The sequence below is a fragment of the Lactuca virosa genome, chromosome 6 (assembly GCF_052849685.1).
Source record: "Lactuca virosa cultivar CGN04683 chromosome 6, Lactuca_virosa_CGN04683_v6, whole genome shotgun sequence".
NCBI lineage: Eukaryota > Viridiplantae > Streptophyta > Magnoliopsida > Asterales > Asteraceae > Lactuca > Lactuca virosa.
Window position 1 is genome coordinate 113516259 of NC_136431.1, and position 22426 is coordinate 113538684.

Here is a 22426-nt window from a genome sequence, read left to right on the forward strand (position 1 = left end):
TTTTTCTAAAAATTTCTATTATCTTATTATATCCAATTTGGTGAGACATGTGATACTCAATTTTAGTAAGCAATCACATTAGATACATTCTTTTTTGTAGCATTAATTTATAATTCAATAAAAGCTTCATAACATTAACATTATCTAATAAGTCAATAGCATTATTTATATATTTTAAAATATCTATAAAATGAATTAAGGTGAAAATGTTTTTCGGTCTGGTCCGGGTTAAATCCTGTATTTTATGTACGGTTCGCTCCAAACCCGAAACCCGAATAATGATAAAAACAAAACCCGAAAACCGACTCATTAATATGAATATCTGGTCCGATCCCGGTTTTTTTCGGTCCGGTCCGCTCCAACGGATCATATGCTCATCCCTGGTATATTCATTCACTATTTTACTTTTAAATTTATATTTTTTTATCCACACCAACATTTAAATCCTCAACATTTAGATAAAAACCCTTTGGTGTATAATTGTTATATAATGACTTTTGTATTTAGTATTTGGGGGAATTTCGTATATACCCTTACTAAACGAGAAAATATCATATTTGCCCGGTCTAACATCTAAATATCGTATTTACCCTTCTTAATCCTTTAAATATCATATTTACCCAAAATTGTTTTTTTTAATAGTTTTTAATATTTTACTATCCTTTTTTATATTTTAAAATTATTAAAATTGAAAAAAACACATAGTGGACCATATTGCCCTTAGCTTCCAAATTATGAGCTATCAACAAGATAATTGGATTTTAGTATATCCTCGACGTCTTCCTCACCTTCATTTGATTTTACCTCTGGTCGTCTTCCTTCTTTTTGCCCTCTAGCCATCTTTCTTCTTATAATCGAGTATAAGCAGGTAATTGTCTTTTCTTTTTGCCCTTTTCCCATCTGCGCTCATGATTTTGTTTAATTTTGTTTTTGAATGTGATGATATTTATGTATAATCAGGTATTCCCCCAAGAACTCAAAGTTCCAAATATTGAATCACTACAAATGAAGACTTTCTAAATCACGTTTTCTATAAATGCAAAATCATATTGCCTCAAGAAGGAGCAAAAACTGAATCATCACCATTATCTAAAGTCCTAATTTTTTAGTTTACCGATTACAACAAATGAAAACACCACTGCGGAGGAGCACATTCATCCATCTTGTCAAATCCCCAAAAACATCAGCTTTGATAGTTTAAAGTTTAAACTCAGTGGATTGGATTTAGGGGCTCAATTTAAGCCTATTTTTCAGAATTTAGTGAATTAAATTTTGGGAATGCTTATGGTATGCGCTTTTGATCTTTTTTCTGAATTTCTGGCGAATTAGACTTGATGCTAAATGTTCTCTCTTTTGAAAATTGAGTATTCTTCAGCACATTGTTGCTACTAGTTTTTTCTTCATTTTTTGTAATCGTTGAAACCAACAGAGAGAATAATGTTAACATGTTAGTGTGAATTTAAGTCAATTACTAACATTATAATCATGGAACGTACATGTTGTTGGACCTAAAAGTCAAACAATTCTCACTCTTATCTAATCGAGCTTTCTTTCTATATCTTTTGACTAATTATTTTGCCAAAAACGAAGGGCATATATGGAAGAGAGTCGTGAAAAATCATATTAAAACAGGAAGACAGCGAGAGCCGAGAGGTCCGATGATTGTGAAGAAGATGTTGAAAGGTAAAATCTCATTATTCTGTTAACAGCTCCTCTGATTTAAAAGACAAGGGCAATGTGGTCCATTTTGTTTTTTGTTTTTTTTTTCAATTTTAATGATTTTTAAATATAAAAAAGGATTATATAATATTAAAAACTATTATAAAAACATATTTGGGTAAATATGATATTTTAAAAAGTTAAGAAGGACAAATATGATATTTAGATTTTAGACCGGGCAAATACGATATTTTAATGTTTAATAAGGGTATATACGAAATTCTCCCGTAGTATTTAGTATTGTTTTTTTTTTATTTGAGGCAATACAAATTCATAATATACTTTTAATTCTTTTACTATTCATATAACAATTTATTGTATCAAATGAATTATAAAAAATAAAAACATAATATCACAAATATGCATTTAATCTTATAAAAATCAATAATATCTGTCTTTATTATTTGATAGAGACATATCGTTGTCATCTATTTCACCATTGCAACACTAATTTCATTTTCATTTTTCACCCATGAAAAAGTCACTGTTTCGATCGAATTCAACACCGCCTTCTGCTGTTGTTAATTTAAACCCCCATTATTTCTCTCTCTAACGGCCCGTTTCTTTCTCTCTCCTCCTCCTCTTTGTAATCGCTTCTTGCTTATCTGTCTTTCCACAACCTCTCGATCCTCTGAAATACAATAAAACAAAGCCCTAAATCAAGAACTACAAAGTGACAACACAAAAGGCATTCGAAAGACAGGTAAGCCTTTCAATTGCGTGCTGTTTAATTTATTATTTTCGGCGATGGTTGCTTTTTGAGTTTTTGAAGAAGGGTTTGCTGTGATTCCTGTTGTCCTGTTCAATTAGATTCGAAAGGAACCCTTCAACCGCTTCCTTATAGTCTTTGATTACCGGATCGTCTTTGGTTTGTTAGGCGTTACGCTTCAGATTGAATCTTTCTAATTGATCTTCAATTGGGTTTCATTGTTGAATCTTTGTGCGATTTCCCCCATTTGGGTTTCATTTTCCCCTAATTTTTAATTTTATTGTCGGTGGCAACATCACAATCTTGTAGAAAACTAGTACTCAATTTCTTCTTTTTTGTTGGATTTGTTTGTTTTCTGGTTATAATTTTAACACGGCGATGGATCCTCGTCGTCCTCTCTGTGGTTTAGTGGTAAGAGTTCATACGATTGTTAAAATTTGAAGCATGTGGTTGAGATCTTTGATATGAAACTCATCTATAGATAAATATACATAGTCACACCTTATGATCTTCGCTATTAAGCACATATCGCTGATAAATAAGATTGATTTCCATGAAATTCTTATGCAGGCAGACGCCCCACCTCCTGGACACTTTTTACGTTTGGGAAAAGCAAGGGCTCAAGACGATCTAATTTTGAGGAAGAGAGATAGGATGCGGAGGTGGCTGTGTTGTACTTGTCAAGTTGAAGAATCTTATCCTTCAAATGAAAATGGATTGATAAAAAATCACAATGATCACAATGATGGTATGTTTTTTATGACTTAAATCTCTTAATAAGTTCTGTAATGGCAACTAGATGATAGTTTTTTTAATGTAGGGCAACATAAGGACTCAAAACTACCGCCTCCTGTCAAACATGATGCTCAGAAAGCAGTGCCAACAATTGAAGTGCCTTCACTTTCACTCGATGAATTGAAAGAAAAAACTGAGAATTTTGGATCAAAGGCATTGATTGGTGAAGGTTCATATGGAAGGGTTTATTTTGCAAACTTAAATAATGGAAAAAGTGTTGCTGTGAAAAAACTTGATGTTTCTCCAGAGGCTGAATCAAATTCAGAGTTTTTGACTCAGGTAAAGTCAACTATCCTTTCCTTTTTCAATTTCTTACTATAACAACATTGTACTTTAAAAAATCTACATGAAAGTACATTGCTATTTCTTGCATTTCTCTTTATGAATAATGTTTTTCTTTCTATTCAAGGTTTCAATGGTGTCAACACTGAAGCATGACAACTTTGTTGAGTTGTGTGGTTACTGTGTTGAGGGAAATACACGTGTCTTGGCTTATGAATTTGCAACCATGGGATCTCTACATGACATATTGCATGGTATGTGAACTTTTCATTTTTCATATTTTAATTAATAGTTTATATGTTTTTAAATGTATGTATATGTATATGTATATGTATATGTATACATACAGGTAGGAAGGGGGTGCAAGGAGCACAACCAGGTCCTGTTCTTGATTGGATGCAAAGAGTAAGGATTGCTGTTGATGCAGCAAAAGGACTGGAGTATTTGCATGAAAAGATTCAACCTTCAATAATTCACAGAGATATTAGGTCAAGCAATGTGCTACTTTTTGAAGACTTGAGAGCCAAAATTGCAGACTTTAACCTTTCAAATCAAGCACCAGATATGGCTGCTAGATTGCATTCAACTCGTGTGTTGGGAACTTTTGGCTATCATGCACCAGAGTAATAATAATAATAATAATAATAATAATAATGTTTCTAAAAACCCTTTTTCATGTTTGATCATAAAAGAAAAAAGAAAATCTTTAACTAATAAAAATGTTTTGTGTAGATATGCAATGACTGGACAATTGACACAAAAAAGTGATGTGTATAGCTTTGGGGTTGTGTTGCTTGAGCTTCTAACTGGTAGGAAACCTGTTGATCACACAATGCCACGTGGACAACAGAGTCTTGTCACTTGGGTCAGTTTTATTTTGGAATTTAAACTAACTTTGTTTTGTGACATAAATATATAATTAATAATATAATAATAATATATATAGGCTACACCAAGGTTAAGTGAAGATAAGGTGAAGCAATGTGTGGATCCAAGGCTCAAGGGAGAGTACCCTCCAAAAGCAGTTGCAAAGGTAGGTGTAGTTCTGACTCGGTCAAACTTTGACTCAATCAGACATTGACTTAACTAAAAGAAGATGTGTTTTGTTTTGTTTTGTATGATGTTGCAGTTGGCAGCTGTAGCTGCATTGTGTGTGCAGTATGAGAGTGAGTTTAGGCCAAATATGAGCATTGTTGTGAAGGCTCTTCAACCACTGTTGAGGGCTCCTGCACCTGTTGCTGCTGCTGCTGAAGTCTAATAATAATAATGTCTCAAATCACATAAATGGATTATTATGTTTTGGTTGATCATGATCATGGTTGATGGTGGGAGCTATACGCGCATATATAATAGTGTTTTCTTTGGATTTATATTTCTTTTTTTGGTTTGAGGATGGAAGGGTGTGGACATGTTTTGCGTAGTTTTGGTTTGTCAAGATTTGTTTAATAATGGAAACATGGTTTGAGGGTGATTCAAGTAATTTACTGTTTTTTTTGTTTTTTGGTGTTACACATTTGGTGGTGTTCTATGTTTTTCCATCTCTCTACTTATGTTTCCAGCTTTTAATGAAAACTTTTTGAAAGTCCAAAAAGATGTGAAAATTTCGAAGAGGACAAAAAGATCCTGAGTTAAACCGATATTAAAGTATCTTCAATGGTTAACCTATGTTACAACTTAAAGTTATTGTCATCTTATTATCTATTAATTTTGAATTCTAAATAAATGACTTATCCAATAGTTAAACTTATTTTAATAATTTTTAAACTTATTTTAATAATTTTTTCTATAAAGTTAACTAATTTACCCTCATCTACCTAAAATGTTTTATAGAACATCTAATTTAATTAAGCCTTTTTAAACACAAATCATATCTTAACATGAAAATATAAAATACAACTACATCAAGTCTTTATTTATATACCTACTTGTAGAACAAAAATTATAGTTGGTAATTATTTGGTGGATTTAAATGTAAATCTAAATTGTCAATTCGTAAATCACTTTCCAGCATTAGAAATACTAGATTTAAATTAGTTAACGGATATAAGATTAATATCATTCTTTAATTTAAATAATAAAAGTTTTTTAATTTGTTTTGATGTATTCAAGAGAAAAGTATTTTTTAACAAGTTTCCTTATAATCACCAAGAGCTAAATAATAGAACAATAATATTTTCACATTATAAAAAGAAAAGGGTCCCACATGCTTCCGTACCTTTTTTCCATTTTGACCGGAATATTGTTGGGTTATACTACCATTTTGACCGGAATATTGTTGGGTTATACTACGAGACTTTTACCGAGCATTCCACCTCCAACCTATTTTGGATAGGTAACTTCCTTTAGCTCTTTCAACAATACTCAACACAACCTAATTTCATTTCCTACGTTAGGTGTATGGATAATAAGTATGGATTTTTGTGGGGTTTTTCTTCTATAGTGGAAAATACATATAGTATTATATGACTCCAGGAAAATATAAGGAAAAGAAGAATTTATTCAAACATTATTTTTGTTACAAAGGTGGGTTTACAAGATAACATGATAGAAAAACAATGATTACAAAAGATGCCCTTTTCTATAATACTGGGCTTTTATTTATAGCACTAGGTACATACATCAAAGACTCATCCCTTTCTTCAGTTCTTTCAACACCTATCATCTTCATGTCAGAGGTTTTTCATGCATGCATGACACACACATGCAAGATGCATCCATTTCTTTTCCCAGGTGTAAGTTTTATCCTTATAGCTTGTGTATAATATTTGTCTCCTTAAGTCAACATGACTTATCCATTAGTATCTACATATTTGTCACTACATGGTACCCACAATCAATCTATGTCATCGAAATTTGTTGAAGAGTTTGATGACGAGGCTTTATCTTGATCTTTTGATGAAGTACATGCTGGACAAATATCTTTAGTATGTTGTCTGTATTAACAGATTCTGCTTTGTGCTTGTGGGCTTGATTTTATCTTACATCTATCAAGTAAATTTATTTTTGCTTGTAAGTATTGAATTGCTGATCTAGGGGATTCCCTAGCAAATGATATCATGACTGGCGAATATATATTTCCACCATACGTACGAAATCCTTTTTTAAAACTGGCTTGCATGGCTTGGAGAATAACTCTGATGCCTATAGCTCTTCGATAACGAATATATTTTTCATCAAATTTTATAAATTCTTTTTTCTGCCTTACTGCAATAATTGAAAATGATTATGCTTTTCTTATCTGCATGAAATCATATGAAGGATATATGTCTTCTTCATAAAAATCTGGTCCCGTTGACACGAATTTAAGGACCATAATATCTTTTGGGGATATAGTAGGGTTATTCATATAACAGTTTTTTTACACTCTCTATTATCCATTGTGGTAACATTTTTATCTCACGAAATCTGGAGATATGAGATATATCGAGTTTATGGCACTAAAATCGTACCAATATCTGATTTCTTCGGGTGGAGAATCCTGTAAATAATTAATTCTAGGATAAATCCCAAAAAAATCAACATATCTAAAACCTTTATCACATAGGTTAAATAATTCTCTCATTTTTTAGCTTTGTATTTCAACAAATGAATGTTGACTTGTAAAATTAAACCGATTTTTTTTTTCATCGGGAATCTTTTTCGCAGTCTGAGGTCTCAAAAAAATATGATCTTCAGTAATTTTTGAATCTGCTGGTATATGTTTGTCTTCAGAAATTGATTTCCCTGTAGAAGAAGGAGGTGTATTATCTTTTTGGAATTTTAAATTTTCGATTATACCCATAATAGTTTTATTATATGTATCATAATTGTTTGTTCTCTTTTCCATCAGTTCAGTAACTGAGAGTAGTAAAGTAGTAACTTATTTTGCATTGCTAGGCAGATTAGCAATATAAATAATGTCTGATGCATATTCTTTGATTGCGCTTATCTGTGCATCCATGGCAATGAGGAGATTCAAGATTTTCTCAATCTGTTCTTCCATCTCTGGTTAAGAAATCTGCTAAAACATTTTTATTAGATCTGCCAATTTCAATATCAATAATATATTCAGATAAAAGTGTTTGCCATCTTATGAGTCTCTTATATTCAGGTTTAGAAGGCAAATTATTTTTTATATATGCTTTTACCTGGGTGTTATCAGTTCTTAATAAAAAGTTTTTTGGTAATAAAAAGTAATAAATTTTTTTTGACAACTTTTAACTACGGCTAATAACTCTTTTTCATTAATATGATATCTAGTTTGTATATCAGAAAACGTTCCCGAACAATATCGACATATACTTTCACCAACCTTTTCATGTTTAGGGTTATAATCTATTCTCTTAAGAACTCCATTCCAATAATTTTCAGAAGCATCTGTTTCTAAGATTAAGTCATCATCTTCTTTTGGGTAATTGGAGTTTTGGTAAATTTTTGCAACTTACTTTTATATTTTTTACTTGCTTTTCTAAACCCTTGTCAAAGCTAAAAACTCTATCCTTTTTTAATAACTCTTGAAAGGGTTTCCTTTAATGCTGCTATATTATTAATAAAATCAGAAGCATAATTAAGTATTCCAAGAAAACTTTGTACTTGTTTTTTATCTATCAATTTATTGGGGAAAACAATTATTTTTTCAAGTGTATGACTATGAAGTTCTATCCCACTACCATCAATTTTCATTCCTAAAAATTCTATTTTGTCTTGTAATAATTTATTTTTCTTTTCGGATAAAGCTAATCCCTTCTTAATGCATATATCTGCAAAAGTATTTAAATGTCGTAAATGTGATTGTATATCATTTGATAATACTAGAATATCATCAACATAAACAAAAATAAAATCATGATTTTTAAATATATCATCCATTTTTCTTTGAAATATTTGTGGAGCATTTTTTAATCCAAAAGGCATAACAAACCATTCGTATTGTCCTTGAAGGGTTGAAAATGAAGTATACGAAATACTATATGGATGCATTTTTATTTGCCAAAATCCACTTTTACAATCAAAATTTAAAAATATATTTTTATTTCTAGTCCAATTGATTAGACTTTTTTTATGTGGTAAAAAAATATCCATCAAATACAGTATTATCATTTAATTTTTTATAATTTATCACCATTTGAGCTTTTCCTCTGGCTATTTCTGCATGCTTTTTAACCATAAAGGCAGGAGAACTATGTGGACTATGACTTTGTTTGATTAATTTAAGATCTAACAATTATTTTGTTTGTATTTTAAATTCATTTTGATCATCAGGATTATATCTCATTGGTTTGATTCTTATCTCTTTATCTTTATCTTTCATTTCTAATTTAACTGTTATTTTGTTTTTCTCCCGAAATTGTAATGGATTTTCAGAATAACATTGCTTTATTTTATTTTTAATATGTTCTATGTCTACATCTAGTTTTAATTGTAATTGATATTTTAATAATGGAGTTCGTTTTGGGATTATCACTTTTTGTTTGTAGCCTATATCACCACGTTGGGTTGTGCGGGGTTTAAAGTCAATTGGATATCTTTTTGCATAAGCTTGTGTTAAGCATTTTACAACTATTAGATGATGGCATGACATTTTGAATATTATTTGTCTAAGTATGTTTTCATATGTAATTTTATGGAATAATTGTAAAAAATTATTGGCTAATAAGATATCAGTACCATTGTTATGGAAATAAAATGGTGGACATTTTATCACGTAGGATCCTAATAGAATTATTGGTTGTTCAATACCTTTGGTGAGTGTTAAATTGTTATTTGATATATCCTTTCCTTTTGTAGGTTTTAACTGTTGATATTCTTTTGGAAAGCATTCTGGTTTGCACATATATGTGCCAACACCATTATCTATATATGCTGCAAAGTATTCAGCCTTGTAGTTTTTATAAGTTAATCCTATGGGAATATAAATACTTAATGGACTTGTCATTTAGGTATATATATTATTTTTTTCATTATATGTTATTTTTAGCCCATAAGGTGTTATATTATATGGTTTTACTTTTTCTAAAAAAGTGAATCCTAACATTATTTCTGATGTATCATTAGCATCTGCATTTAGTAATCTTATTGGGATAATTTCTTGTCCAAATTTAAGTAATGTTTCAATTGCTTCGTCTATAATATGCAATTGACCATTAAAATTAGTATATTGGTATAACTCATCAATTTATACTTTTGTATTTGGGTACATAGTTTATTATTAATATAATTTTCTTTTACACCAATATCTATTAGTATATTAATAGGAACAAACTTTATTCCATTAAAATATTCTCCTTCTACTTTATAAGTTAAATTATTATCTTTGGTTAATATTTCGTTATTGTATTTATCTGAATATATTCATTCTTTTAAAGGCTTACTATTTACTTTGGTGTTTGTAAAGGATAAAGTTGGATATGTAGAATTAGATATTAGTAATGGTTTATTTTGTAAGTCAATATCTAAGGGTCTTGATTCAATTTCTTCTAGTTTAGCAATACTTGATACTTGTACTTGACATACATCATTAAATAAATAAGGAAAATCAATTGTGTCTTTTACTATAAAACAATCTGAGTGATGTGTATTTGATATTGCATATGAAATATCATATGTTATTGAATATGACCTATTTTACTGTTTAAAGAAATCACTTCTTTTGAAATCTTGTATTAAACTTAAAGTTTTATCAAAATCTTTGTCTAGTATATGATAAGAAATTCTAGGGTATATATTAAATTTTAATTTTTCATATTGTAAATTTCCCCTGAGAACCCTTAAGCATGCTTCTTCTCTATTTTGGATTTTGTTGTCCATTATTGCTAGTTCTATTGGAGTATCTAATTCCTCTTTAAAAGTTGATTTTATTATTATTATTTGTATGGCTCCTATATGTATCCATTCAAGGGTATTTTTTATTTCATATTTTATTTTTTTCGTAATTTGTCTTGTATATCTTTTTAAAAAACATTGGTATAATGAATTTATTAGAGGTCATGGATACTTGTAGGGCTCTTTTTTGGATATTTAATCCATAAAATAAATGATGATTTCTGGGATTAATTCCTAATTTTTGTAAGGAAATTGTTTTAAATCCCGAATAATTAGATAATGTAAAGTTTATATGTTTTCTATATCTTCATCTATTTCAAATTTCTTTTTATTTTTATCAAACTTTTTTGGGCATTTATTAGCATAATGTCCTATTTCTTTACAATAGTAACATGGACATTCTTTTGGTTTTGGTCCTCTTTTATATGTAGGTTTATCTATTTTCTTGTAACCTTTTCTTTTATAATACTTTGTTTTTCTTCTTTTAAAGTATTTCTTTTTATATAGTCTTTTCGTTTTAAATTTTCTTTTTATCTTTCCATAGTAATATGAACTATCACATCCTATCATAAGTGACATCTTTGGCTTGTCGCAACATAGTGAAATTCTTTTTCTTAATCCATTAGTTATTTTAGCAAGAATTGCATTACCATACCATTCACTTAGTTTATCTCTACGGTGAGATATTCTTTTTTCCTAAAGTGTCAGCAGTTCCTGGATTATATGTTTCAATTAATTTTTGCCCCCAAGGTTCACGTATTTTAGCAAAAAATAATGGTAGGAAATTATTTGTATTTGATACTTGGTTATATATATATATATATATATATATATATATATATATATATATATATAGTAATCCTGAAAGACACAAATATATTTTTAAATTTCACACATATCACATAATTATAATCTGTATAAAGTTGTATATTTTTAGACTGTTGTTGGATCTTTAAAAACATTTGCTTCACCATAAAATTCTAATGTAAATGCTTCTGTAGATCTTGTTATCATTTGTGCTTTGTCATCGTCCATAAAAATAAGATTTCTAGTCTCAAGACTCATATTTTGCCAAAATCTTAATGCGCTATTTAGTAAAAAAATTTCCAAAAATAATTTTGAAGTTTCAAAGTCCATTTTATTTACTGCAATACTTATTCTAAGGACAGTCTCCCATTTATCAATTGCTTATTGTGTATTACTTATACAATCTATATCTAAATAGAAATGGTTAATTGGTTTATTTCCATTTTTATATAATTTTCATCATTTTTTATAGTTGATGCTACTGCAACATTGATTTTACTAAGTTTATTTAATTCATTTCTTAGAGGTATTTGATTACTAGAACTAGGAATTACATTAATATTAGGATTAAAATCTTCTTGTTTTATTTCTGGTTTTAAGTTTATAAAATCATTATTAATATTTATTTCTCCTATTTTTGTTATTAAGTTATCTATATCTGTTGATATATAATCTTCTGTTTCTGACTAGAACTCATTTTCTAACTTCATTTAATTTTTTCAAATACTGATTTATCAGGTCTTTATTAATATCTTTAAAACTTTTATTGATTTGGTTCATTTCTTGTAGTAATACTTCAAGTTTACTAATATGATACTATATTGAACACTCAATGTATATTGAGTGGTCAAAATAAAAAAACAAAAAAGTTGTTTGCTTCAATGGTATTAAGTGGTAATTTAAAAAAAGCAAAAAATAATACACTATAAAAAACATCTCATTGGAGATGCTCTTGCTTTGTTTCTTTTTACTGGTTATCTATAAGTCAAAAAGATCTGCATCATTTATCATAGGAAAGATGGTTACCAAGTTATTTTATGGGTCATAATATAAGTTCCCCCATTACTTAATAGTACTATTGATATATTTTCCATTAAATCAACACTTACTTATGGTATTCCTTAATTACTTATTGTTATCTTTGGATTGTCTTTTTTTTTTTTTATATTTATATTATTATATCTATCCTTCACTCACATAAAAAATCAAATCAATGGGGGTGCACACTCACATAAAAAGGGACACAAAGCAATTTGGGTATATATAAAATTAGCTTTTTTTGTTCTAGTTTTAATTTATTATTATTATTATTATTATTATTATTATTATTATTATTATCTTTTTTCAATAACTTTTTTTGTGTTATACAAAGAGTCGTTCAAATATTGTTATTATATAACTATTAATAATACATTTTTTCCAAAAATATTATTTTTGTATTGTACAAAGAGCTATTCAAATTTATATAGTCATTCGAATTTACAATTCTTATAATTTGTGTTATACAATGTTATAACTTCATATATGTAAATTATTTAAAAGATTGTCTTACCTTTGAAATTGAAAGATGTCAAAGACATCATATTTGACGTAAAAGTTGAAAGATACAAAACGCATTCCATATTTGATGATAAAATATTTTGTTTTTGCTTTTATAATTGACCGCCTTCGTAGATCATCGTTGTTATACATATTCTTCATGAATATAAAACATTGTAATCGGAGATGGAAGATTTTCAACAAACTTAAGGCAAATTTCATTATTCTGTAAACTGTGACAAGAGGACTTTCATCAAATCAAAGGCTTTCACCATTCTACATACGTCAATTGATCAAACGTCTAAAAACCTATATACACAATGAATTTTGTTTTCACACTGACCAGGTATATAAATTTTGTGAATAGTTTTAATATATATTTTTTGGATGTTATTGATGGGTTTATTAGGCATCTATACACTAAAATTAGGCAACATAAGCATTTGATATAAACTCTAAGTATACATGCACCCTAAGATCTAGGTTTTACTATTATGATAACGTACTTTCAAAACTAGCATTATAAACTAAAGAAAGGGTTTGTATTACTAACCTTTTGACAAATTCGAATTTGTCTCTTGAACACTTGATGATTTCGATCTCCTTATTGCTTTTGGAAAGTCTAGCACCTAAAGTAGAATGTCTTTAATGGCACACTGTGACAACCCAAACCTTTTCCATTTCCGTTATCCAAATTTCGTTAATAAAATTTTATGGGTTCCGTCAACTTCCTTCGGTTTGGAAAATCATTTAGTGTTATGTAATTAAATTTATATAAGCGAGTCAGAAACAAATCATGCGAAAACCCGAAGTCCTTGAAAAACAAACCCGTTTTCGGCCTAAGTGAGTGTACGGCTGCACACCCGCACACCTGGGTACGGCCGCACACCCGTGTACAGTTGGTGCCAGGTGGACCCCACCACCGACCATACCCCCAGCCTATAAATACAGGACCCCCACCCTCATTTGAACACTCTTGGCCGAAAACTCTCTCATTCTCTCTCTAGAACTTCTGACCGTACACACTAAAAACACCTCTTTTCTTCCGAAAAACATCGAAAATCGTCATTTGGAATCGATTGGGAGCATCTGGAACACATTTTATTCAAAATCAAACACCCTTGTTCTTGAGTGTACGGCCGTACACCCTTCAAATCTGCAAAGGGCCGTACACCCCTCAAAGAAGTGTTCACGGCCGTACACCCTGTTTACGGTCGTACACTGCCTGTTCGGCCGTACACCCCTGTTCACGGCCGTACACGCCACTTAAGCAGTGAAAAACTCGTCTTCTCGATTCAGTCAAGTCTCGGTAACATTTCTTAACTGAAAGCAAGTGTTTTTCCAACACTTTATTTAATGAAATCGCTAATTTAGATACATATATGTATTTAATTTTTATTAGGATTTCGTTAAGTGCCACGTACAACAACTCGAGGGTCTTCGTTTCCAGTTCATTGATTCGACGCTTGCACACAATTAACGGTGAGTTCATACCCCTATATTTTCCGAGTTTTTAATGTTTTCAGGGGGGAATACAAGTAAAAGCACAAGTAACCTTGTGTTTAAAAATATAATTTGGTTTATTATATTTTCCTATCATTAGCATACATTGAACATAGAACTTACTAAACATGGTAAACGTAGTTACTACTAGATTTGCAGACAGTTTTTATAAACATGTTAAAATACAAACATTACAACACAATCTTCAGAACAGAGGAAACAAACTTATGAATTATGAGATAAAAGATATTATTTTATAAGGATTCATAACAAAAAGGGTTTTCATAGTATTATTCGCGGATTCGTTGAGAGAGCCAACAGTGTGACACGCCTTGTAACCAGAGTCTCCTGAGAGGGAGAGCGTGAGTTTGTGTATAGATCTATACGAGAGTGACAATCCCGCACCCTGACTATTAGCTACAGTCAACCTAGGGTGACAAACGTCATTTTTATCGACGTATGTCCGAGTACGTCGTAATGTTGGTTGTCCATAGTATGGTTATAAGAATCTGCAGGTGAAGCAACGACTCGTTCACGTAATAATATACCTAACAAACAGTCAACAGGGTTAGTAACTATGTGATGACTTAGTATGTACATTAGGGTAATATGACATTAACATCCGATATTGGTTTATGCGTAACTAGTATGAACCAAGAAGTTATAGAAAGAATGGGTTTAATCATACTTTTCATAAGAAAATATTGGATTTTCTTGAGGAACATTTTCAACAGATATCAAAGGATCAATATAATTAACTTTGTAAGTATCTAGTGAATACTTCAGGATTATGTACATGAGGATCCGACAACCAGTGGAATGTGTGGTCTCCGCCTCTTTCCTGTTCCTTGTTTGGTTGTGGGCTTGGGGCAGAACCACACAATCAATTGTTTGTTCGATCTGGATTGTATATGATTTATATACACTAAGTACACGCACCGGGTTCAAGAAGATGGAGCATAGTAGCTTCGAGTCTTTACTTGTTATTTACTTTTGGTGTCAATCATGTATGATTCAAATGCAATGTAAACATATTACTATTAATACAATGGTTGTTGTTGCTTTGATTACTATTATTCAATTGTTGTGATACTACACATGACGTCCTCCGCCCCCGAACGTTTCCGCCGCTTTGGTTTGGGGGTGTGACACACACACCCAAAAAACTAAAAACCCTAGAACTTTAACAGAGAGAGGAGAAAGGTTGGAAAAATTGGTTTTCTCGACCTTATGGAGAGTATGTACAATTTTTCTGAGGCCTATAGGGGTCTTTATATATCTATTGTATTTTCCAGATAACCATGATTTGAATCAATTAAATAATCAAATTTAATCTTGATTCAATTTTTTTTTCCTTATTTGTTAACTAACTGAATAGCTTTTAGAACTTTTCTGGAACCTCCATAAAACCGTCCACTTTCTGGACCATCTAGAATATTCCTATTGCTCAATAACTGAACAATTACCAATCGGTCCCTACACATTCAGACTAAATCTAATTACTTTCAAATCAATTCTAAATTAATTCTAATTAATTTTAACTAGTTTCTAATTAATTTATTAACCTATAATAAACTAATAAACTATTTATCTCAATCTTTTTAATTAGTTCTAACTATTTTAACTCTTGAAGGAAACCCAAAAAGGACTTTGTTATTATTCCCAAAGTTATACCAATTAGTTATGGCTTTGGACACATATTTCCAATAGTCTCCCACTTGGACATGTCATTAACTACTATTGGTCAAATAATCTTCGAATACCCAACAAAGCGTGCTTTCCACAACAACTATCAAACTCTGATCTAATCAAAAGCCAGTCCTTAGATAAGTGATCAGTTATTCTTTTGTTCTACAAGATATTATTGTGAACTGAGTCATGGATAATGAATCAAACTAACAATTCAACATTTAGTTTCTCGGTTTTCGATTTATGATGATCAAATCAAACTACTAATTGAACACATCAATTCAGTCCTGGCCAGACCTAACAATTTAATGTCATCGTCAAATCACCGAGGGGCCCACGATATCGCTTTTCCCACTAAGGCGAAAAAGGAACAAATAAATTTTAACTGCATAGCTTTTGCCTACTCATTAAATCATGCATAGACTTACCCGAACTGACCACTAGTTACATGTAGCATTTAAGTAAGACTGATACACAACCAACTTGAATCCAAAGAACTCAAATGTCTCTTCATTTAAAGAATAAAAGATATTATCGTCTCAGAATCACTCATGATTGAATCCATGAAGTAATCTCTTTGAGTGTGGGTTTCTCCAATACTTAAATCACTATTACGCACACATGAACATTAGAAAAAATCTTCATGCATGTCTAATAACTATAGGCAATCTACTAACACTTCATGACAAACTTAATTCAATACTTACTCCCAAGAGTATGATCGATTGTGGAGTTTGAGTATATTAATACTCGGGAAGTGGGGATCTAAACATGCAAAAACGAAACACGATAATAAATTAACTGTAAATGGTATCACACACTTGAACATAAATAAATCTCCATTACTTTAATCACCATAACAATTAAAAAATTCATTTCATTTTTCTAAATGTTACAAATTAATCAACTAACTACTAAAATTTACATCATCTCTCATGCATATGCTCCTAGCATGAAAACTATGTCTTTCCTTGGTCATCCATTTTTTGTGAACGGGTTAACTGAATTTTCTTCTGATGGTATTCATATCACAACTAGATCTCCATCCTCGACTCTAACTTGAATGTAGTGGTATTTCCTCTTTATATGCCTCGAGTTTATCTCGGGTCGTGCCGTGATAGGACTCAGATTTTCGATTTCTATAGTTTTCACTAATGCACATATAATAGAAAATCTTAGGCTCTGATACCACTGATGAGTTTTCTAGGTTAGATTAAATCATATTTGAAAATGGCTCCAAAATTCTTTAATTTAATCGAAATTTGAAATATCCAGAAAACTGCCAGATTACGTTCCACGACCGCAGAATGGCACGCCTTAAGATTTCATGGTCGTGGAATGGGAAATTGATTGATATGCTGAGGACTCCATTCCATGACCGTGGAATGGACAGTGTAATCATTCCACAGATGTGGAATGTCATGAGTGAATGTTCAAAATTCAAATTTTTCGTTTTCTTCAATCTTGCTCTGATACTTCTGAAACTTTGCAGGGAGCTTCCCTTGATCATCCTAAGCATGCCCAAATCCTCAAACACCCCTGAAACATCCATAAAAATGGTGAAAATTATATAGATCCTCGAAAATGTCCCGAAAATGTAAAATGCATGCAAAGTTAAGCTAAATACTATGCAATACTTGAATTAAACACGAAATGAGCATGTAAAAAGGTGCACTTTATGCACCTAAAAAATCAATTTAATTTATATTCAATATAGGTTGGTAATTAAGATATTAGTATGCTTTAATATCTCCAAATTGACAAGAGTATTTTACTCAAAACAAGATCTTTAAGTAAAACTTCATTTAGTTGATAAAATCCAAACAAGCTCTTAGATCAAATCACTAAAAGAATTTACGTTCATGCAATTATTATCAACAATGCCAAATATTCCTCATAAGCTCGGGAATATGAACATCTAATATTTGATTACAATAATTTTGATTCTAATGAAACCAATTAAGTGCTTGTCACCAATTGCAAATCATAAAACATATACGAATTTCATAATTTGATTAACAACCATGATATGAACCCTAATTTTATTGATCAAGTGAAAAAGAGTACAACTCAAGTATATAATGAAGACCAAATCAAAGATTACTAGATAAGAGTAAATTACACGAATGGTCCCTGTGGTTTAGGGTAATTTGCGCGCTTGGTCCCTAACTTATTTTTTTAACTCGGAAGGTCCCTACTGTTTGTTTTTGTTACGCGCCTGGTCCCTGTCTTACCTAAAAAGACTACTTTTCCCTTGATTTTTTAACTTATTTAAATAAACACACCCCCAACCCCACCCCCTCACCTTACCTTACCTACCCCACCATTGTTCCCTATTTAAATAATAGTCTTTTTAGGTAAGACAGGGACCAAACACGTAACAAAGACAAACAATAAGGACCAAGTGCGTAACAAAAACAAACAGTAGGGACCTTCCGAGTTAAAAAAATAAGTTAGGGACCAAACGCGCAAATTACCCCAAACCATAGGGACCATTCGTGTAATTTACTCACTAGATAATAAACATGAAATATAGTTCACATCACAATCTAACAACAAGTAATTAGGAATCTAGAATCGGAAATGCAAACAAAAGTTAGTCAGACATCGTTGAATTAAAGTACAAATTCAACAAGTTTAATCCTTAAACAAACTTACAAAATCAAAGAAATAATGTTTACAAAGCACATAATGACTTCCCAAAATCGCCTTTCCAAGTGTAAGTTAGAATTTCTCTTGAAAATGGCCCTAAAACTTCCTTTAATCGGAACTTGAAAAATCCAGAAAACTGCTAGATTACGTTCCACGGCTGCGGAATGGCATGCCTTGAGATTCCACGGCCGTGGAATGGGAAATTGATTGATATGATGAGGACTCCATTCCAGGACCGTGGAATGGACAATGTAATCATTCCACGACCGTTGAATGTTCTAAGTGAATGTTCAAAATCCAAATTTCTCGTTTTCTTCAATCTTGCTCCAATACTTCTGAAACTTTGCAGAGAGCTTCCCTTGATCATCCCAAGCATGCCCAAATCCTCAAACACCCTTGAAACATCCAAAAAAAAAATGGTGAAAAGTAGATAGATCCTCGAAAATGTCCCGAAAATATAAAATGCATGCAATGTTAAGCTAAATGTCATGCAATACTTGAATTAAACATGAAATGAGCATGTAAAAAGGTGCACTTTATGCACCTAACATCCGTCCAGATCTGTAAACTTTGTCGTCTTCATAATGTCTTCAATCTATCGTTCTGGTTTTTTGAGGGTGGGTGCATGACAGATCTGAAAAATCGGACGACCACCATAGCCGTTAACCTAAAAAAACTTAGTCCGGGCAACGCGTAGATCTGGAAACCCTTGTTTTTGTTTTGCTTCGAACAACAGATGACTTAAAGATGATGTTGCTCCGATGTGATGTTGTGCTCCGGCGAGTGTTGTGTGTTGAATCAGGTTTATGTGTTGGGTCTTGTATATCATATTTCTTGTTTTGTATATCAGATCTTGAATAGATGTATGTGTTTGATACTTTGGTCTCATCTATGTTTAATCATTTCCGTTCATCTGTCTTTAATCATTTTTAGGTTCATCATAGTATATGTGTACTATGAATCAGGTTCATGTTTGTGTTCTTGTATATAAGATTTCTGGTTTTTTATTGTGTTCTTGTATGTTAGATTTATGATTTTTGTGAGACAGAGAGTTGTGTATGTGTGTGGTGTTTGTAGCGCTAGTAAACTTTCTGACGGCTGAAGTTTCCGATGATTAAGGTTACAAAGGAAGCATCAATGTCAGTGGCGGTGGTGGTGGCCGGTGTTGGCGGTGGCGGTGATGTTGATCGGTGGTGGTGGTCTTTTGCATTGTAAGAGAGGGAGGGTGGGGTAGGAGTAATATTTTCTTTAATCATAAAAGTATTTAAATAAAAAACTGAAAAAACAAAAAGTAAAGGGAAAATCATGTTATAAAAATGACTAAATTCACAGCAAAATATAAAGTTTGAACTTTGATCCTATCATAGTCACAATTTTAAGCTGATCCCTATTTTTTGTCAAAAATATAAATCTATATCTAAGTTCACCATTTTTTTTTTGGCAAAATACTTTTTAGTTTTTACTCTATCCCTATAAATCAGCTGGGAAATAAGCACTTCTAAAACCTTCTCCACTCTAAACCCCATAGACCGTAAGATGGCCGAAGTTTCGTCCGCTTTGGAATCAGGAACATCAAATACTTCCTCAGATGATATGATCATCAAGAGTATTCAAGAAAGCATCGATGCCCAGGTGGGTTTGGTCCCTAGAGACAAAAAAGATAAACTAGAACTTCATGAAGTCAATTTATTGAGTCCTTTCGATCAAATTGACGATTTACACATAGAACAAGGGCTAGAATTAGTTCAAAACGGCGGCATCCCGGTCACAAAACTCAACCATTCATCACATATTGGAGCGATTGATGAGGGCAAAGAGGAACAAATTGTGGGTTTGAGGGGTAATTCGAATAGGAACGATGTGAAAGAAGGCAAGAAGGAGAAACGGCCTCGAAAAAGGGGAAAAGGTTTGAAACAGAATCCGATTCCTGATTTCGAAAGGCAAAGTGTGTGTGATTGCGACAAGAGGGGTGATAGGGCAAGAGTGGTGTACATTAACGAAGAAATGGAGGCTTTGAGGTATGTAGGGATTGATGAACAAAAGAAGAAGTGGATTGAGGCTTACTGTGGGCTTGGACCTGATGCATCCAAGGAGTACGATGCTTTAATTGCCAATCAGGATGAAAATTATGTGAATTTTGATCCTCGACCTCAATTCGCCAACAAAAAGGGTATATCTCTTGATTTTCTTGCTATATTCTTGATCATGTAGCTTCCAATTTCCACTATATGCTATGGCATTTAGTCTTGGAATGCAATTGTTGATGTTTTTGTGTAACTTCAGAATCTATTTCGACTGAAATGCTAAACACTTTCAGGTAATAATGAAGCTCAAAATATGAACCAAGTGGAGCATGGTGTAAATGGTAGTGATTTAGATGGAGAGGAAGATTACTATGAAGAGGAAGACAGCGATTCAGACCATGTTAGCATCCAAAGACCTGCGTTTATGGTCACTGGAGAACCTGATTTTGATTCAGGTCCTCCACAAGATGGGCTAGAATATCTTAGGCGAGTAAGGTAATGTTCCACTTCCCTCTTTCTTTCTGTCAAAAAGACTTGTTTTCATATCTTCAAGTTAAAGATTCATGTCCTTTATTAAATTATCATTCAAGTTACCATTTTTCTAAGTACTAATGGCCTCTTTTGTGCATAGATGGGAAGCTGAGCATATCCCAAAAGTGAAGGTTGTTAAGGTTGAAAGAAGTGTTTTGATCAAAGAACAAACTGTTTATATGCCCAACATCCCTGATATTGCAGCATGTCCTGAGCATTTAATGCCATCAAAAGAATGGGAAGATGCTTTCCTTGCTGACTTTTCAAAGCTAAGGCTTGTAAGTTTGTTCTCCCCTTTCCATTTGATTGTGTAGAAAATGCAGCTATATTTTGATCTGAGATGGGATTTTGATTTATAAATTGTTTGGCTTTTTGTATAATTTCAGGCATTATCTCAGGATGAAACTTCTGCATCTGTATTTTCTGAAGAAATGGAATCAATCCCTGTTTCCCAAAGTGTTCTTGACAGTGTAATTCAAGAAAATCTTGATATCTGTCATACAGATGATGTCATTCAAGAAAATCTTGATTCCTGCCAAACGGAGGACAAAACCGTCATTTGTGACTGGCCTAGGTTGCAGAACATTGTAGAGATGGAACCCGTGGCTCGTGTGATAATGTTAAGGAAACGGATAACATCAATGGAGTCAATGAGCTCATTATGTAGAAATGATTGTGCATGGTTGTTTTCTCTTTGTGCAGCTATTGATACTCCTTTAGATGCTGACACAAGTGCTTCACTTCGTTGCTTGTTAAGAAAATGTGCAGCTTTGAGAGCTGAAAAATTGGATCTTGATGATGAAGTTATTATGCTTAATATCTTGGCAACTATTTCGGGAAAGTATTTTGGGCAATTAGAAAGTAATTAGGTTGAAAGACATGATGGTGACACAGTTTTGAGTTTTGATCTGAGATGGGATTTTGAGAAAAGATGGTTTTTTTGTGAATTGAATTTGTTTCAAGAGTGATGCTCTCATCTGTAATTTGATTATGAAGATAACACAATGGAGTTGTGATATGAGATGGGATTTTGAGAAATATGATCTTTTGAAACTTGAATTTGTTTCAAGATTGATGCTTTTATCAGTAATTTGATTATGAAGCTCAACAATAGAGTTGGGAACTGAGATGGGATTTTGAAAAAGATGTCTTTTTTTCTTTTTTCAATTGGCACTTGTTACACGATTGATCTTTTATTGTTCTCCTTATAATCTATTTTTGTGATTAACTGGTTGATCTAGTTATGATTTACCAACTTATATTCAGGTTGATTTTGATCAGAATTATTTTATTTCAATTTTGTTTTGTTAAAAGATATTTTGGTTATTTATTTATTTCATTTAGATTATGATCAAACCAAAGATTTATGGTGGGA

The 22426-nt window shown here is 31.7% G+C and overlaps 2 protein-coding genes across 3 annotated transcripts; both read left to right on the top strand.

Moving 5' to 3' along the window:
• Window positions 1-2273: 2273 nt before the first annotated feature.
• LOC145119240 (protein CYTOSOLIC ABA RECEPTOR KINASE 5-like) lies at window positions 2274-4985 on the top strand. Of its 2 annotated transcripts, none has more exons than XM_079054864.1 (8): window positions 2274-2422; window positions 2999-3176; window positions 3249-3502; window positions 3633-3759; window positions 3855-4128; window positions 4238-4370; window positions 4452-4538; window positions 4635-4985. In XM_079054864.1, exons 2-8 carry the CDS (start codon window positions 3083-3085, stop codon window positions 4761-4763), a joined length of 1098 nt encoding a protein of 365 aa, XP_078910990.1. In that variant the 5' UTR covers window positions 2274-2422; window positions 2999-3082; the 3' UTR covers window positions 4764-4985. The 2 variants fall into 2 exon arrangements, with proteins under 2 accessions (XP_078910990.1, XP_078910989.1); XM_079054863.1 differs by lacking the exon at window positions 2274-2422 and adding an exon at window positions 2711-2839.
• A 15005-nt stretch (window positions 4986-19990) lies between these two features.
• Window positions 19991-22207, top strand: LOC145122835 (uncharacterized). The gene is made up of 4 exons (XM_079058403.1): window positions 19991-20666; window positions 20814-21015; window positions 21152-21329; window positions 21438-22207. The coding sequence occupies exons 1-4, from the start codon at window positions 20033-20035 to the stop codon at window positions 21918-21920; spliced, it is 1497 nt and encodes a 498-aa protein (XP_078914529.1). The 5' UTR covers window positions 19991-20032; the 3' UTR covers window positions 21921-22207.
• The last annotated feature ends 219 nt before the right edge of the window (window positions 22208-22426 follow it).

What these genes read in the sequence shown, in the direction of transcription:
- LOC145119240 (XM_079054863.1), top strand. Translation starts at nt 2,807, where the DNA reads ATGGATCCTCGTCGTCCTCTCTGTGGTTTAGTG. An exon ending in GTCCTCTCTGTGGTTTAGTG is followed by an intron (nt 2,840 to 2,998) that starts GTAAGAGTTCAT and finishes ATTCTTATGCAG; the next exon opens with GCAGACGCCCCACCTCCTGG. An exon ending in TTTGGCTATCATGCACCAGA is followed by an intron (nt 4,129 to 4,237) that starts GTAATAATAATA and finishes TGTTTTGTGTAG; the next exon opens with ATATGCAATGACTGGACAAT.
- LOC145122835 (XM_079058403.1), top strand. Translation starts at nt 20,033, where the DNA reads ATGGCCGAAGTTTCGTCCGCTTTGGAATCAGGAACATCAAATACTTCC. An exon ending in GAATATCTTAGGCGAGTAAG is followed by an intron (nt 21,016 to 21,151) that starts GTAATGTTCCAC and finishes TTTTGTGCATAG; the next exon opens with ATGGGAAGCTGAGCATATCC. An exon ending in ACTTTTCAAAGCTAAGGCTT is followed by an intron (nt 21,330 to 21,437) that starts GTAAGTTTGTTC and finishes GTATAATTTCAG; the next exon opens with GCATTATCTCAGGATGAAAC.